The sequence below is a fragment of the Tribolium madens genome, unplaced genomic scaffold (genome assembly GCF_015345945.1).
Source record: "Tribolium madens isolate multiple individuals breed KSU strain unplaced genomic scaffold, Tmad_KSU_1.1 Scaffold_96;HRSCAF=242;Tcas5.2_LG5, whole genome shotgun sequence".
In the NCBI taxonomy this organism is placed as follows: domain Eukaryota; kingdom Metazoa; phylum Arthropoda; class Insecta; order Coleoptera; family Tenebrionidae; genus Tribolium; species Tribolium madens.
Window position 1 is genome coordinate 6,458,153 of NW_025401068.1, and position 18,656 is coordinate 6,476,808.

The 18,656-nt window shown below is 35.8% G+C and overlaps 4 protein-coding genes and 1 long non-coding RNA gene across 6 annotated transcripts; 2 read left to right on the plus strand and 3 right to left on the minus strand.

Annotated features, from left to right (window-relative positions):
• Window positions 1-937: 937 nt before the first annotated feature.
• Window positions 938-3,837, minus strand: LOC123013644 (ATP-dependent RNA helicase WM6). The gene is made up of 7 exons (XM_044412317.1): window positions 3,424-3,837; window positions 2,968-3,372; window positions 2,563-2,681; window positions 1,786-1,917; window positions 1,472-1,618; window positions 1,164-1,419; window positions 938-1,107 (listed from the first exon to the last, which is right to left on the minus strand). Exons 1-7 carry the CDS (start codon window positions 3,626-3,628, stop codon window positions 1,094-1,096), a joined length of 1,278 nt encoding a protein of 425 aa, XP_044268252.1. The 5' UTR covers window positions 3,629-3,837; the 3' UTR covers window positions 938-1,093.
• A 677-nt stretch (window positions 3,838-4,514) lies between these two features.
• On the minus strand, window positions 4,515-5,102 carry LOC123013281 (NADH dehydrogenase [ubiquinone] iron-sulfur protein 6, mitochondrial). The gene is made up of 3 exons (XM_044411716.1): window positions 4,920-5,102; window positions 4,693-4,869; window positions 4,515-4,636 (listed from the first exon to the last, which is right to left on the minus strand). Exons 1-3 carry the CDS (start codon window positions 5,052-5,054, stop codon window positions 4,571-4,573), a joined length of 378 nt encoding a protein of 125 aa, XP_044267651.1. The 5' UTR covers window positions 5,055-5,102; the 3' UTR covers window positions 4,515-4,570.
• On the plus strand, window positions 5,080-6,962 carry LOC123013280 (GDP-fucose protein O-fucosyltransferase 1). 2 transcript variants are annotated; one of them, XM_044411714.1, is made up of 3 exons: window positions 5,080-5,462; window positions 5,514-5,774; window positions 5,830-6,962. In XM_044411714.1, exons 1-3 carry the CDS (start codon window positions 5,342-5,344, stop codon window positions 6,630-6,632), a joined length of 1,185 nt encoding a protein of 394 aa, XP_044267649.1. In that variant the 5' UTR covers window positions 5,080-5,341; the 3' UTR covers window positions 6,633-6,962. The 2 variants fall into 2 exon arrangements, with proteins under 2 accessions (XP_044267649.1, XP_044267650.1); XM_044411715.1 differs by having other exon boundaries at window positions 5,080-5,320; window positions 5,518-5,774.
• Window positions 6,963-7,086: 124 nt separating this feature from the next.
• Window positions 7,087-8,326, minus strand: LOC123013282. Its single transcript, XR_006413259.1, has 4 exons — window positions 8,312-8,326; window positions 7,924-8,260; window positions 7,468-7,793; window positions 7,087-7,417 (listed from the first exon to the last, which is right to left on the minus strand). It is a non-coding gene; the product is annotated as an uncharacterized LOC123013282 (long non-coding RNA).
• A 4,095-nt stretch (window positions 8,327-12,421) lies between these two features.
• LOC123012985 lies at window positions 12,422-13,560 on the plus strand. Its single transcript, XM_044411245.1, has one exon. The coding sequence runs from the start codon at window positions 12,478-12,480 to the stop codon at window positions 13,216-13,218; it is 741 nt and encodes a 246-aa protein (XP_044267180.1). The 5' UTR covers window positions 12,422-12,477; the 3' UTR covers window positions 13,219-13,560.
• Window positions 13,561-18,656: the final 5,096 nt, after the last annotated feature.

The window sequence follows — 18,656 nt, forward strand, 5'->3', positions numbered from 1 at the left end:
AACACTGCTTCTGAATACAAATATGTGAGCTCGGCAACTACGCCGACCGTGAAGCAAAATTCAGTAGAAACTACAGTGGCTGTTACTCTAAAAGATTCCACCTTAAATAAATTGGAAAAATTAAAATATTTTAATAGCACTGAATACATCGAATTGATTAATATGGAATCGGCTGCTATAGCATTTTTATGTGGCTATCTTATAAAGAAAGCAAATCAATTTGTAAGCTGCAATTTATGTTTTTCAACATTACAAGATCTTAATCCCCAAGTAWACTGCCCGTTATTGGAATTAATATACCACCAAGATCGTGGAAGATTAATCTACCCAAACAAAAAATTTGTGAGTTTAATAGTGTTTGTTGTAGAAATTATTATTGAACTATTACCAAGTCTGCCAACTGAAGATGTGTCGTTTAATTTAAGGAACATTTTATTATCCTATCTGTACGGCAATCCAATTTTTTGTTGCGAATCCCATTCTAAAATTTTGTGTACCATAATTTTAGATAAGCTTATAACACCAATTGTTTCTAACTTTTGTAGCAGACATGCTCATACAATTGTGAAAAACTTAAATATTCAAACAAAAAAAAGAAAACTCTTAAAATTAAATTGATAACACTAAGAAAGTTGCTTTATTATAAATAAAAGTTAATTTATAGGTTTATTTTATCGAATGGTAAGTGCTTACTGGGATCCTTACTTTTGTTCATCATTAATTTTTAATTTAAACCTGGTCAAGATTTTTTTTTTTTTTGAAATTTCAAACTGAATCAGGCAACCAACCATGCACCGTATGTCAGCGCCATCAAACGTCAAAATTATTGCCACGCGCGAGGCCGGATAGACGAAAGTCTATCTTTTTATSAAGGAGGCCGTGCTTTAAACACTTATTAAAATAGAACACGTATGGAGTTTGTACACAAAAATACAAATTAAGAACTGGTGACATTTATTAGAATACATTCACATAAAAAAATGGAACTTGTCGAATATTGAAACTTAAATAATCTAAATGGGTAATAAAATTACCCAACATCCAAATTAAAGAAAAACCCAAGTGAATACACCTTATACCACGATTTGCGCAATCATCGCCCTTCAACTGAAACAAGAAAAACAATTAGTAAAAGTCAAAAAAAAAAAATTCTCCTTTCTTACTGTATGTGCTGAGATCAATTTCGTCCGGTAATTCCGTAATATTAACATCAAATCTGTCTTGCACTTCATTTAAAATTTTCGCATCGCTTTCTTCTGATACAAAAGTAACAGCAAGACCTTTAGTACCAAAACGACCAGCTCTTGCCACACGATGTAAATAAGTGTCAGAATCTTCAGGCATGTCGTAGTTAAATACGATGTTTACTCGTTCAATGTCCATGCCTCTACCAAACAAATTCGTGGCAACCAAAATTCTCTATGAAATTGTTTTATCATTTTGTAAATTTTACAAGATTCTGAATTCCTACCTTTTGGAAATCTTTAAATTGTTGGTAACGCGAAAGACGTTCTTCTTGATTCATACCTCTGTGAATACCAATGGCAGGGAAATTCTGTTCAGTCAATAGTTGTGCCAATGCGATACATCGCTGAACTGATTTGACAAAAATCACAACCTGAAACAACACTCCAAATCAGGGTTTCTGATACGTAGCCGTTTTTCATTGTTATTTAATTCTTTTTTCAGTGAGAGAGTTCAATGAAACGTAATCACAAATTCATTAATAAAATTGTCATCATAACAAATTAGACCATAACAAATTTATGTATGCATAATACAAACCTGATTAAATTCCAAAACATCAAGCAGCTCAAACAATTTTTTGTTTTTCTCGTTTTCTTTGAGTTTAACGTAATGCTGTTGAAGCCCGTGCAGAGTTAATTTCGCCTCATCGTCCACATAAACTTCCATGGGCTAAACATAAAAGCCAATTATACATGAGCCAGCTTTAGAATTAAAAACAGTTTTGTTCAGAATTAAATCAGACATTTCTAACCATCATAACTATCGCTCTGGTGGAAACCGCGAAGGAATAAGACAAAAATCATCATAAAACTGTTTTTAATCTAAAAGGCTTGAAAAAACTTTGCCAAAATTTCAGAAAACGAAAAATTGTAAATAAAAAATTAATTTCATTTACAATTCAAGTGATCAAAAATACTGTAGTTACGAAGGCGTCAGTGAATCCATCGAACATACAGTGAAAAGTCGCATCCCAATGTCGCATTCCACTTCAAATCAAACGGAAAACCAGTAAACCCCCAAGGTTGCAATCCCCGTAAATAGGAAAATCGTTGATTTGAATTTTGTTGCACTGTAGCACGGCCGAAATGTACATCAAGAAATCACCCCCAAAAAATAAATCTTCAGACTTCCTCTTGCTCCATCTTCTTCGCCCTGCCCAACCCCGACCTACACGTTGGGCTACAGTGCGCTAACTCAGAAAGGATGAGAGGAGAGGTTTTACTCAAAATCACGACACGGCATTTAACCCCCAATTTAAGTAACAGCAATGCGAGTGGGTGCGTTGATAAGTGAAGAATAACAAGTTTCAATTACATCTTGCATAAATTTCTTGCAGACGGGCCGAATTTCTTTACTTAGAGTGGCGCTGAACATCATTACTTGCTTGCCGTGCGGAGTATTGCGATAAATTTCTTGCACATCCCTCCTCATATCTGAAAAAAAAAACCAACTTAATAACCCAACTCTAAGCAAAAGTGTTTAAATTAAAACTAAAAAAAAAAATCAGGATAGGCCCATTTAACATCAAAGTTTCTCAGATGTCCCTACCTATTGGAGTCATCATTTAAATTAAGTAWTTACGTACCAAATTTGTGTAAATAAAATTAAAAGTAGTTCAAACGAAATAAACTATTACCATGTTAGAGCACGCATGCGCATGGTGGTGACGCTATCTGCCGCCATTTTCTGTTAAAAACAATTCAAATCCAAATCAATTACCTAATAACTCTAGCATCTTGTCACACTCGTCGAGAATGAAATGTTTGAGATGCTTGAGATTGAGTTTCTTTGATCGGACCAAAGCGAGGATACGTCCTGGCGTCCCAACGACGATATGGGGGCAATTATTCTTCAACACTTCCTCATCTTTTTGTATAGACAAGCCACCGAAAAACACGCCGACTTTGATGTTTGGCATGTATTTACTGAACCTCTCGTACTCTTTGCTAATTTGGAAAGCCAATTCGCGCGTGTGACACATGACGAGTACGTAAACGACGTTTTCTGTTGGTTCCAACTGCTGAAGCGTCGCTAAGACAAATACAGCAGTCTTTCCCATACCGGACTTGGCTTGGCACAAGATGTCCATACCAAGAACTGCCTGGGGTATGCATTCGTGTTGCACTGTAAATCAACTTGTTAAACATGTTTTGTGGTTTTTTGGGGATGTTTCACCTTCTGACGGGTGCTCAAAACCACAATCAACAATGGCGCGCAATATCTCAGGTTTCAAAAGAAAATCTCTAAAACCTGAACTGTGGATGGATACGTAAGTACCCTTGATGCCTTTCTTCTGGTCACCGGCTCCTACAGTTTCGGCAACGGTTTGTTCTGGATTTTCCTCATCTTCATAATCCAAAAGATCATCGGCATCGGCCATTGTTGCGGCTTTTTAATAACCGGAAAAAAAACGAGTTTACACGAAAATAAGCACAAAAACACTGAATTCAAAGCGTTTTCAATCAAATTTTGCAAAAATTTTACTTGAAAAAACTGAGATGACTGTTATTTTGACTGGTTTCTTAGCGACCACACGAAAACAAGACTAATCGGTTATATGACGCCAACGCGAATAATGGCCGCCGGATGTGATGGGTTTGTGACGTGCAGCACATGCGCAAAAAAGTTTTATAAAAGCGCGCCCAATTTGAAATACATTATCGACTCTCCCAACGAAAACTATAACTCATAAAAATTGGTTTTGAGTTACGATGGCTTATGTAGATCCTAATTATTTTTTTTGAATAACCAATATTATTATCAAAACTTAGACCCTCAGCAATTTACAATAATTTTAAACAGTTCCTCGATTTTTTATTAACAATCAAAGATTCAATGCAATTTTTCTCAAAACTGTAAATTTTCAGTTAATTAGTTTTCGATGGTAGAGTCGATATGTACTAATCCACTTTTATACGTCAACAATTTCCAAAAATAATTTTGGCGGTAAATCATTGTAGTATGGTAGTTTGTTTGGTTGAAGTTAATAAAATATTATAACAATAGTAGAGTGGATAATAAAACAATCAAACGTCCAAAAAGATTAACTTCTATAGTATAAATAATATTTTAGAAAAGTGCAGCAAAGCTGGTCCATTGTCGTCAAAGACGAACAAAGACTGTAAAAGTAAAATCACCGTGTGCTGCACGTTTGATATTTATTAGACAGACATGTCGTCGCGATACGTGTTACCAACCACACGAAATTTCCCTAAATATTCAACTTTTGTAACAAAATAACGGATTATGTAACGAAATAAAATAAAGACTTTTACATTAATTTATTTTTTAATTACAATATCTACAAAATATTCCAACTAATTTAATGGCCGTGGTCCAAGTAAAACCTCAAGCCACAATAACCACAAGAATGATTTCCAGGCTTATCCTAGAACAAAAACTTTGTACTTAAAAAAACTACAAATCACAATAAATTTAACGTACAAGGTTAATATAGACTTTGGGATGTCCCGTTGGGCCACCACCTCCATCACACCATACAACTCGCTCTTTGCAAGGTTTTGGGGGCACCTCAGCTATCAAGTTAATGGCAAAATTAGGGTTAACATGCTTGGGCCTACCCACAAATCTTGACAATCGATAATCATCAGGCTCCCATTTCTAAAAATTCGTAAAAAAATCTAAAAGGAGGCTATCAAAAGAAACCTAACCTGTCCGGTATGAGTCACTTTTTCCTCTGGAACCCAATCAGAACCCTTCCTTACACTTGCAGCAATATTTGTAACAAAATATTTCGGTTGAAGTTTAATGAAAGTTGCAATATTTTTTGCTAAAATTTTAGACATTTTTACATCGATTGACAGTTAACTGCCAACTCAACGAACAAAAAACTTCACCCAGTCAGTCCAGTCACTCAATAAATAGCTCGTTAACAAAATGTTATTAGAAAATTGCACGTAAATATTGCTGTTTTTAATGAAATTGGATTGTTACTGTTTTTGTGTAACTATTATTTAGTAATACTAGCTTAGTAATAATGAAAATAATAAATTAGTTTGGCTCGGAATGGTAATTTTTATTCTGGTGATGTGGCGACCCTGTGTGTGAAAATGTGAGTCGTGTTTCAATTTTTATGGTAAAAATGATCAAAAATACCGGATTTTTGTTTGGGATGTTCTATATTTTTTTATGTACTTTCATAAATTGTTATGAAATAGATCCTCTTGGTTACATTTTATATTGTCCTTGCATGGGTAGGAACTAATTTTAAGTTATTTCAAACAACTAAACCAACCCCCTTCCAGGCAGGTTTGGGAATCAAGCCGATCACTTTTTGGGATCTCTTGGCTTCGCCCACGGCTTAAATCGGACTTTAGTACTACCCCCATGGGTTGAGTACCGCTATGGACAACCCAGATCCATTCAAGTTCCTTTTAACAAATATTTCAAAGTAGGGCCTTTAAGAAAGTATCACAAAGTCATAACAATGGAGGAATTTATGAAAGATATCGCCCCTTACGAGTGGCCTCCTGAAAAACGCATTTCTTTTTGTTATATGAGCAGAGGTTTTACCATCTTAACAACTTTTCATTTCTAAATAATTAAAATAAAATATTTCAGGTAGCTCAGACGACTGTAATGCGAAAGAAGGCAACCCTTTTGGCCCCTTCTGGGACACCTTCAACGTCAATTTTGTCGGCTCGGAATTCTACAACCCCCTACATTACGACACCTACCACCATAACATGGCGAAACAGTGGCACGAGAGATACCCCCCGGCCAAATGGCCCATCCTCGCTTTTACCGGCGCCCCTGCTAGCTTTCCTATACAGTTAGAAAACCGTCCCCTCCACAAATACCTTGAATGGTCCGACGCAATTTCCCAAAAAGCCGACACTTTCATCGCAAACACCCTCCCAAAAGGCGCTTTCATCGCAATCCACTTACGCAATGGCATCGACTGGGTCCGCGCTTGCGAGCATATTCCTGACAGCCCCAACTTGTTTGCAGCTCCTCAATGTCTCGGCTATCGCAATGAGAAGGGCAAAGCCACCCCAGAAATGTGCCTTCCGTCCAAACACACCATCATCAAACAACTGAAACGCGTCATAAAACAAGCAAGCATCGAAAACCCTATCAAAGCCGTGTTTGTCTCTTCTGACAGTAATCACATGATTGAGGAGTTGAACGATGCGCTGAAAAGGGCCAAAATCTGGGCTTTCAAAACGGACTCCAATGATCCCCATCTAGATCTAGCCATCATGGGGCGCGCGAATTTTTTCATCGGGAATTGTATTTCGTCATTCAGCGCTTTTGTGAAACGAGAAAGGGACGCAAAAGGGTTTCCATCGAGCTTTTGGGCTTTTCCACCAGAGAAAAATTCGGCGGGAAAGAAGGAAACCCATGTCAAAGACGAACTATGATTTAGTAGGCAAATCAAAAAATTTTTATTCCGTAGTTTTACTTAACACTAAAGAACGATTTTTGCAAACCATGTCAGTGACTATGTGATAATCCTGTAGGTTAGTTGCATTTACATGACAAAACTTTCGAACTGTTTAAAGCGATTTCCTTTTTTTATTTATTTATTAACAAATTTGCACCTTATTTTAAGAAATCTCCTTTATAAATCATTAGCAAGAAAGATAAGATATTTCTAATTTAAGTAAAATAACAAGAAATTATTTGTAACTATTTTTATTTTAATTTTGTATTTAATAGCAGTTAAGATGCCTCAGATGTGTTTTTTGACAGCCAATTTTTTAATTAGCAATTAGTGTATAAAATATGTGAAATATTTAACTACTATATGGGCCTCTTCAGCACATTTTAAGGAAAAACACCCTGATTTTCAAGGCTAAACAGAAAAGCGTAAAATATCGTGAAAACACCCCCGATTTTAAGGTATATTTAAAAAATTAACATTTTTAAGGAAAAGCACCCCGAGTTTCAAGAGTAAACAGAAAAGCGTAAAATATCGTGAAAACACCCCGATTTTAAAGGTATATTTTAAAATTAACATTTTTCAAAGATTTTACCCTGTTTTGAATTTTGTACTAGTAGGCCCCTTCAGCACACAGCTACTTTTTAAGGAAAAACACCCTGATTTAAATATTTACAAAATTATTAATTAATTCATTACAAAAAGTAAATATATTTTATTTTATTTTAGGTTTCCCTTGGAGGACTTGGGGTCCATTCTCTAGATCTGTAACAAGAAAATTGTAAAAATTAAAACTATCGTTTAATTTTACTTACATTTCTTGTTGGAATCTGATCTTCTCTTCAATGGAATCAAATCGAATGTTTAATACCAATACTCCATGAAGAATTAATGTAATCTCTCTTTCTCCGCGGTCGATATAATCTTGTCGCCGTACAACAGAGGGAAACGTCATGTTAGTAACTGATACTGTATCCTCCCCTGTTATCAGTGTTGTTTCCAAGGGAGGTATATTATTGCTAAATATTGTTATATTAAATATCATTCTTCTTTGCTTTTTCAACCTCATCTGGAATGTTTTTAGTTCTTCAAGGAGGCTTGTTTTTACACCGTATCGTGTTTTTTCCATTTTTTGTAATATCTGATAAAGAAATACAGAGTTTATCAGAGGAATAAAGGAGTTTACCTACATATGAAGAAAAAATTACAGATTCAGTAATCAACTAAATATCAGTGTTTCGATAAATATTTTATCTAGTGGTATTACTTACCCTTAAGACTCGGTCAAATTGATGAAATAAATTACAGAATCAAAACAGGATAACCGTAGAAAACATAAACACAAAACGACTCAAAATTTAGGCTTTAGAGTTGTTGACAGTCAGTCAGTGTTACCAACTCACCAAAACTTAGTTATCGGAGTGGCTGAATGAAATTATCGAATTTTCGATGATACACAAATACGATATTTTGATAGAAAGCGGTCAGATGTGCTGCAGTGCTGCCAACATGAATAGTGCGCTTGCGTTAGGAAAAAGTTTCCAACAATTCCAACTCTTTTGACTTTTTTAAAAGTCAAGTTGGTTTATAAAGGACAGTTTTACTTAACTAAAAGTTAACCCAAAATTTGAATGTATAATACAAATTATCAAATATTACCTAAAAACTATGTGAAAAGTAAAATTATCGAAAAATGTGCATTATCGAACGGTTACTATCGATTATCGTTTTATAGTTGAAATTATCGAGAAATCTGATAATTATCAGGTATTGGCAACACTTTCGTTACCAAACCAACAAGTTAAAATCTAAAATGTAGGATCTGTAGGTATATAGTGTTGCAGTTGCATATGATGTGAATTTCACAAATAGCTATTATTCTGTGCTGTTTATTAGTACGACACTTGATTTAATTTGTTCTAATATTCCTTTAGTAGGACCTTTGATTATAGATCTTATATTTAATCTGAGAGTAGGACAATGAAAATTAAACATGTCCAGCAGAAATTCACTAGATCTAATAATTAAGTACAGACAAAACAAACAAATATGTCAATGTAAAAAAGTGTAAAAATTTTGGAGGTTCAGCTTATTCAATACCTACCACAAGTTAATAATCAATTTATAATAAAAGGATTAATATCCAAATGGTATTGTATCAAAATTTTTTAGAATAACTCTCTTGTCATAAACAAAACCAAATTCTTTTGTTTCTATTTTATTTAAAAGTTCTTTAGTTTTAGTATTTCTGGTAATTCGATTATATTGTGTACTGATTTTTTTGACTTTGTATTCTAAAATAGTATTTATACTATCGGAATTAATCTTTTTGGACGTTTCATAGTTTAACGTAAATCCTTTTATTTTACAAACAACTTTACCTGTAATAGTCTTATAACAATAACTTTTTGGGCCTGTTGATATCCAGTCTATTATCCATACACCTTTACCTAATTCGTCTGTCCAATCTCCCAATAGACAGCCTGTTTTAACAGTGTTTTTTCCATCATCTATATATACAATACTATCTGTATCATAATATGCTACGCTTTTTCCTAATTTATCTAACATTTCGTATAATCTTAGTCTTGCGTTTGCAGTTGTAAAGGCAGCTATAAATATATTGGTATTGAAATCATTTTCTATATAGCAATCTTTTAACTTATAATCAATTTGTAACATATTTTCATTTATATCGTTTGTGCGTATGTTATCAAGTTTCTCGTCTAATAAAATTTCATAAAACCTTTTAACATCTGTAACATATTCTGTTGCGCCCATATTTTGTCTTTGTCCAAATTTACCCCATAAGGAATTTAAGCATATTTTCGCAACAGCCCTCTTTCCAGAATTATTTTCTATTTTACCCAATTCAATACCTAGAATTTCTTTTACGGTTTTTCTATATTCTTCTTCTGATTCAAAATCATCCAGCCAAGGACTTGTTTCTAATTTAATTTTCATAAACGCTTTCACATATCCTTTAAATAAATTTGATGATTTTTCGTAAAAATGCCAAACCTCATCAATAGTTATTATTTTGTAGCCCTTTTCAACTGCTTTTTTTACTTCGTTGGTACACCAGGTTCCTCGGATAATTCTTTGAGATTCCGTATGAGAACATTTATCTTTTTGATTGTTTAATTTTGCGCACAATTGACATAATGGAAATGTTAGTTTTTCATCACCAGATTTGGTTTTATTCTAAACGGGGTGATACAAACCTTTTGGTGGTAAAATTGCACATTTTATTAAACCATACCAATCTGAATTATACGTACGAGGTTTGAATATTTTAGTAGGATGTCCAACTGGATAATCATCGTAACATTGTACTGTTGGATATAAACTGCAAATATCTATATATTTCAATTTCTTTGCCTTAACGCGCAATTTTGTTGCATTCGTTCTTCCACCAAAGAATGCGTTTCTAGGATTAAGTTCTTCCAATTCCTTAATTTCTTCTTCAATTTGTTTCATTTCTTTCTTATATTCTTTTGACTTTGTCCACTCACATTCCCACATTTCTATTAARTTATAACCAGCTTTTTTTATTTGCTCAYTTCTTTCTATTGTTTTCTCATAAAGATCTTCCATAGTTGTTTTATTCTTATTAWTAATAAAATCTGAACTATAACATTTTGTACAACCGTGCCAAAAACAACCGTGATATTGGTAAACAGTATTGGATTTTTCATCAAACCCGTCAACTTTTGATCCACATATTTTCACTTCACCATTGTTCAATGCGTGTTTTATATTTGGATTATGAAAACTATTTAACCATGAAATACATTGTTGAGAATATTGATCTTTTTTCAGATTATCAACAACAGCTATTGTATCTTTCTTAATATATTTTGATCTATATGTAGCCATACAAACACCAGCAATAGTAATATATCTAAAAAAAAGAAGGGTCTAGAAACTGCTTTCTTAATTCAAGACATCCTCTTCTTAATATATCAACATCAGAATTACAATAATCATAAAGTTCTTTTTTAAAATCAAACAAATAATTTTCTTTTCTTTTTTGTTTATGCCATTCTAAAAAGTGATTGCAGCAACCATCTAAGGCATTGCATGCCTTAGAGTTCGCCTTTGGCTTACTGTTACCATAACATTTTTTACATTCTGTCATAGAATTAACACCATAGTATTTTGTATCAGGTATTTTTCCAATATAGCTCTGATTTTCCGTTGTATTGAAGAAATGTGGAAAATATCCTTTTTTAAGTTCTTTTTTAGACCGAATGTTGTGGGGAAGTTTTTTAAAGGTCCTTGCACAAAATTACTACTATCAATAATTCTTAAATTAATTGATTTTATTTCCATTAACATTATTTTAGATCCATTATATACGCAGAAAGATTTAATACCGTTTTCAACGCAATATTTTAGAATTAAGTAGGAATCATAACCTTTAGAATAATGTGCAATAGCTGTGTGTCCTCGATGATCTCTAGAAATTAACCATTTACAGAAATCTTCGTTACTCTTAAAAGAATTAACATTTCCGCTAAAATCGTGAGATATAACTAAATTAGAGATGTGTTTGCCTGTTTCTTGCATCGCTTCATAATCAAAGAATAAATATTTTTTTGTATAGGTACAATGATTTGTATGCCTTGTAGAACCACAGTTAACACATTTAAACGGTTTCGTATCATTCAGTGGTTTTTTATTACAATTTTTGCAACCACAGCATTGATAAACCCAGTAGTTTTTGTTTTCAATTTTTTCCTTAGAGTATATTATAGTACAACCTTTTTCGTTACAATTTTTACAACCTTTTACTGTGTATTCCTTGTCATTTTCTTTTATTTTTGTTTGGCAGATTCCACCTTTTTGTCGTTTCCATTGCATATAACATTTATGTTTTAATATTTCAACTTCTTTACAACAATTTCGACATTTTTCCCATCCACATCTGTGTTCGTTACAACCCTCTTCTATCATTTTGTTACCTTTTTTAATGATTTGATTACCCTTCTTGAAATCAGGGTGTTTTTCCTTAAAAAGTGCTGTGTGCTGAAGGGGCCTACTAGTACAAAATTCAAAACAGGGTAAAATCTTTGAAAAATGTTAATTTTAAAATATACCTTTAAAATCGGGGTGTTTTCACAATATTTTACGCTTTTCTGTTTACTCTTGAAAATCGGGGTGCTTTTCCTTAAAAATGTTAATTTTTTAAATATACCTTAAAATCGGGGGTGTTTTCACGATATTTTACGCTTTTCTGTTTAGCCTTGAAAATCAGGGTGTTTTTCCTTAAAAAGTGCTGTATGCTGAAGGGGTCCATATAGTAGTTATTTAATGATTTGGCCTTGATTGATTCATCGTTCACGTGAGCCAGTGTAATTCTCATTATGAAATAATTTGTTGTGCAGGGTGTCTCCGAACCTGAGACAGCTTATTTTTGCAAATAAATCGTAACTATTGTTTTTGTTTGGTTTATGAATGATCCCAAAATGGCAATTTTATCGCCTCGCACAAAGAACTCGTCGATGCTTGCGTACGCAAGCTGTATTTTTTGTGACGTCTCGACTTCCGGTTTTCGGTCTCCGTAAAGCGTGCGCGTGTAAAGGTTAAATAGAATGGAAAACACGCAGATAATAGCCCCAATGCGTGTTGTTGCTATCGCCCACGGATGCTCGGAGCAGCCGAACAAGCGACGGTCGTTCTCGGCAAGGCCGTGCGCTGATTGGCGAACGACACGTTGAAAGTAGGTTGTGACGTCACTGGGCGACTTTATAAGTATATGTGAACGCGCCATCCTCTGCATTTCAGTAAAAAGCGACGGTGTGAGAGTGAGTGTCGACAAAATGGCGAGCGAAGCGCAGAGATTAATCGGAATTTCCTTGACGAAGATCGCACAATCGCGCTCGCACCGAGGGGGCGTCAGCCTGCACAAGAACCTCCTGGTGGCCACCGTCCTCCAGAAAGCACGCTATATCTTTATGGAGGAGGCCTACAACATGGTGCACTACCAGCCGCCCGCGCCCGTACAAGCCCGGCCGGTGCCCGCCGAGGAGTTGGTGGGGCTCACCGCCGAGGACGCAGGTCTGCCCGATGACGTGCAAGAGGCCGCAGGAGACTTCCAGGATTTCCTGCAGCCGAGTTGTGTGAAGTGTGCCGAGAACCAAAACAAGGAGAATTTGCCGCCCTCCGAGTTGACGTATTTGGACCTAGACAAGGGGCCTAGTGTGCTCAAAGAGCGCGGGAATTGCCTGAAGCGCCGGAGAGCCGTCGCCGAGTGGGAGACCGAGGAGGCCGTGCAGTCGATCCTCCCAAAGAGGAGTAAGAACGAAGAGGAGGAGGAGGAGAGTGATTCGGTGTTTGTGGATGAGGCGACGGCGCTGGCGGATAGCGTCACCAAGGAGGTAGAGGCGGAACGCGGCTCGGCTATGGAAATCGACCGGATTACCAGTCTCGTATCAATCTTCAGCTTCAGCATGGGGGACAGCAAACTCAACAGGTCGGTTTCGACGCCGGATTTGTGCTCAGCGCAAGCGAAGGATGCCGACAGTATACAACAGAGGCCCTTTCTCGCGATGACGGTCTAGACGGACCTGGGGATTTCCGGTTTTGATCTCGACAACGACGTCCGTGTTGTGTTTGTGATAAGGCGCGGAGAGAAATGCCAGATCTTGTGATAGAAGTGTATTTTTGTAAAGAGGGGGTCTCAAGGTTTGAGTCGACGGCGACATTCCATTTACCTGGGTGCCAGGTAGCTGTAAAGAGAAGAACCAGTTCAAAGCCCGACTGAAGCCAAAGGGACGCGGACTTGTACATAAAACTAAGAAAATTGGCGATACGGCTCTGTTTTAAGAGACCATGTAATTTTATTCTTGTACATAGACTTCATTATACCACTTATATATTTCAAAAATAAATTTTTAAATATACGCAACACTTGTTTTCTTCATTTTTATTTAACCCACGAATTTTATCACGTCGATAAGTTTATCTCTATCAGCAATTTGAATAACTGGATGGCGTGATTCGCCTTATCAGCAACGTGATAGGAACCTTCATTCCACCAAAGTTACATTCAAGTCTTCGTTCAGTAAAAAATAAAGCGTGGACCTTGAAACTTGCTTTATCGTACTGACGTCACTTCGGCGTAATTATCATGTCGCCACATGTTGCAATTGCAATTTTAACAAAAAAGAAAAAACACTTACGTCACGGAAAACAATTGTTAAAATTTGTTGTGACGTCAGGAGGTGTGTACAGTAAACAACCCAAAATGACGACTTTGGTCACCCATGACTCGTTGACGCCACTCTCCCCTACAAAGTGATTCAAAATGCATTAAAATTGCGTCAGGTTCTTATAATTAATTGCAACTCAAGAACTGACCTAACCCCACGTTTATTGTAAATTTTCTGCCTTATGAGTAATTTTAACTAATTAAATTACAAATCCACCTTTGGGTCATTTACAGTCAAGTAACTGTAAGTCAAACATTACTGGTTGAAGTAACAGTCATTAACTTCTTAATTTATCCAAATGATACGTTATCAAAACAATAAAATTGTTTCAAAACCGTATACCTACTCTTGAATTCCTTTAATATTCCATCCAGGATTTCGCCTCGGTGACTAACTAATTCTTATCATCCGCTATGACACACAATCCACGCCATATCTATTTTTGTAAAATCCTTATCAACTTATCAACATTACTAGGTCTAACCGATTTTCCCCTTCGATTCTAAAGGAAATGACCAGAGACTTGTACTTACTCATACAATACTTGATTGTAAAAATACGGTCCCAGTTATCAAGGTCATGTCTATAATTAGAAAGCGTAATTCGGGGCATCCCTATTTCTAAGTGGCGTCCCATTGTCAATTATTATCGTCGCAATTGTCTCGTAGAAACGTGTCTCGATCGAGTCGAGTGTGTACCTGTTGCACCATGAAGAAAGCAGAACGAGTCCGCGGCGGAGGTGTGCGGACCACCTATACCTTTAGTCGCCCGGTCGTTGACCACGATGGCCCGAACGCTGAACCGGGATTCGCCATCATCATGGCTGCTGTCATTCCGAAAGAATCTACAAGAGATGGGGATCCCGGATTGATGAGAGAGCTATTTTTAAACGTTTATTGGCTATTCACTTATGTATCTGTCAAAAGGTCAATAAGTGATAGATGTAGAAATAACTATTATGAGGAGGGATCGCTGATTTTATTATCCGTTACCTACATCTGTGAAAAGTTGGCTATGATAAGTTATCAGAGCTGTGTAACTATAAATACTTACATAAATCAACAAAAAAGTAACGAAAGAATTTTGCGTCATAGTTGATTTCAACTCAACTTAGACACTCAAAGTCGTTTATTAGTGTCCAAATATCATCGGCTGTACTAACATAATTACTAGATATTTACTTAAATAATAATTTTGCTGCTTATTTACTGCTTATTGACTTTATTATTACTTATTTCAAATGATACTTCTGATATGCTAGACTCGTATATACCTATACTACCTACATACCGTATGCTATTAAAGCACCCAAAACAGTGCTTTAAGAACATACTATAGAGAAAAGTTGTATTTTCTTCGACGTTGATTTCGTCATCTATTCGTTCCTATAGTAACTTTCCGTCATCCACAAGTTAAATATCGCCCCCTAATCGTTTCCCCTATGTTATTCATGAATCACAACCGAAGTGTCCATGTCATAGTGGATGAGTAAGCCCCGATTACCTAATGCGAGTTCATACATGTTGTCAGTGAGGAAACTAAACCTCGACAATTTTTCTTATCAGGGGAGTGATTAAGTCATGAAAGTAACCACAAAAGTGAGTTTGTTAAATCAATTTTCCAGATGTCTCTCAGGGGCGCTTTCGTGAAAAATCCTAATCAACAAATGGTATTTTTTTTGTTAAATGATTTTTAAGCGGAAATTAACTCGAGGGCGGTATCCGGTTTAGGCTTTTTATCACCAGTGCTATACCAGGGTTAAAATTAAAGGGAAAAGGGGTGGATAATGGGACTGGAGAGACACCCTCATTTATCTTTGGACGCATTTTTACCTCATCTGTTGTTTGTCACTTCTGTAAAATCAAGGTGCGATTCGAAATTCATCTCTCGAGTGCGGTAATCGATTGAATCGCGTGGAAATGCGCGATTTAATTTAAAAATTTTAATTTTCGTTTCCTCGTGCTCTACAAACCGCCAGGTCAAAACAATAACAGAAACACACAGTTCGTCAATACTTCACTTCCTCGTCGTATAATTGCGCTGACCCAAAATTCTATACAATAAAACCGTATTTAAACCGTAAATCTTCCAGCAGTCACGCACCAGTTCTGGCTTTTCCTCGACTTTTCCGAAAGTTTTTAACGGTCATCGGGAGGCCCAAAGACACCCAGACAGGTGCACCGGACCTACGAATACACCTGCATTGGGCAGGTGAAATGCGCATTCGAGACGCAAGGACGGAGGAGGGCGGACTCCTGCACCTGTGCGCCCATTTGGTTACGCTAGGCGCTACTTGGGGGCCGAGATTGGCGACGAAAAGCGGAAAAACCTCGCCGACGAAGCGGAATTTTTCCAATTTAAGGTCTCCGAGTTGTTGGAGTTTGGAGTCCACAATGTGGTGCTATTATTGGCCCCCGGGCCGGATGTCGGCGCCGGATATCCGAAAATAAAAAACAAAAGTGTAGACACGAGCGAAGCCCCCTTTTTAACCGACAAAACTCATGATTTTTATTAAGTTATTATTGCGGATTTTTCAAAATCAAATACTCTAGTTGAGGTTAGGGGTCCCGAAAGGCCGGTCCGGTTACATAATTTTCGTGCAGAAATGTGATATGCAACGACGTTTGCGCAACCTTCTAGCGTTAGCAAACTCTCTCTTCAGGTATGACGCCCACCTCCATTTTACAATCCGATTACATCATCATGGTCACTGACACAAAATCACAATTGTGATGGGATTTTATGCTTTGTAAATGGGAATTTTGGGATAAAGTCCTGACGTCTTGGGGGAATCCCCGAAATTTGAGCCGGAATTGGGAAAACGCAGCGAGATGGGACGTTTGTGACGGATTATGTAATAGTAAAAGTGATGAGGTAGATACCTGGTTTGAATTTTGGGCGAAATGGGCAATAATGGGGCGACATATGGTCGACAGACGGGAAAGAGGGTCCGATGGGTGCAATTTTTTTATTGAGAAGCGCAAAGGTTGCTCATATCAGGAGATAAAGTGATAAGAATAGGAAAATAACAATGAGTTGCGGAATTTTTGATGTTTATAAACAGTAAAAAATAATCAGAAAAAGGCCTCTGCACCAAAAAAAAAATTGTTACAAAAAATATTTTTGAAAAATTAAACTAAGTAGGTATATATTTCTGTGGTCAAATGGTCATAAAAATATACTTTCTGTATGATTATGTATTATAGTTGAACCTTATACATAGTGACATTTAGGAAAATAGTTGTTTATTCTACGAGTTTGAGTGTAAATCGATCGCATTATTTCACCGAGAGGATTTTTAAACCACGAGTGTACGAGTGGTTTATCAATTATCATCCACGAGGTGGAATAAAGCGTCCGATTTACACTCAAACGAGTTGAATACAACATTTTATTCTTCGAATTAGACTTTTAAACTCAACAAAGCTTAGATATGCTTTAAATCTGTTAAAAATAATCTGATGTTTTGTATTGAGAAATGCCAAACAGTTGTCAAAACTTCCTTACACGGGAGAAAAACCTTAAATTTTGACAGTGTCGAAGAAGAAAATACATAAAAAATCTAGCTCTTCCATTGCTAATCTCACTCATTATATTTATGTATGTATATTTACAATGCCATTTTATCTGTCTGTAATAGGTATTGTGCAATTGTTAGAAATAAACAAAGAATAATATTTTGTTTAAAAATAAAATCAATTTTGGCTAAAATACATCACAATTACAAAAAATACAAATATTTATATTTCAATCTTAATATGTGTACTAATTTTTAATTAGTCAGANAGATAAAAATCGTTATAGATTAGAATTCTCTGATTAAAAAAAAAAGTAAGCCAAAAATAATAAACGAATTATGTTTTATCTCTGAAAACTTATTTCTCTCTTACATTTTTTTTTTATTTTACAATTTTAAACAACTCTTATAATGGAATTACAGAACCCCATTTGGAGAAAAAATGACGATTCCTATCAATCAAACAAATCCAATGTCGTCACACGTTATTTCCACCCAACAATTTGTAAAATATAACCCGCAAACCAAAATAACGCTACTGTCAAAATATTGACCGTTTTGTTTAACACAAAGAAGCGAATTCATCGTTACATTACGTCGAATTCGTCACGAAATTCTCGTTATAATCGATGCTTCCAGGATCTAAACAAATCTATAAAAATCACTAAATTTGTAGCACATGTAAAATAATCTCTTCTCGAGCTTACTAATCGCAGAATTCTAACAATAGACCAAGGTGCACGGAAGGGTCAGACATTGAGGGTCCCATTGTGTGATTCAGTCATACCCCCATGATATGAAAGAATGAGTCACTGAGGAATTGTTACCCCCATCTTCCAGCAACCAGTTGCGTGAATTGAAAAAGCTGGATGGGTCGATATAAGGATTGTAAAAATAAAAGTGAGGTGCACGCTATTCTATCGATTAGAAGTCGAAATCTGCCCCGAATTGAGACGTAGTGAAAGGCTAATGTTATGCTGCACAGGTAGAAAGTCACGACGTTTAAAATACACAATTGAAGAAATTATTTGCGGGCAAAATCCAACTGGAGACGTGCCAGCGGATGCATGAATGAAAAATTATTATTTGCGCGGGAGTGTTTATAAACAAACGAAAATAATACGCTGAAAATAAAATATAACAATGAAACTCACTCACAGCTGAAATTTTATTATAAGATGAAAACTGAGCGACCCGCACCCCTCAAATCATCTCTTTCTAATTAAACTAAAATTATTGAATGTATAAATTACACTATAAATTGATATCT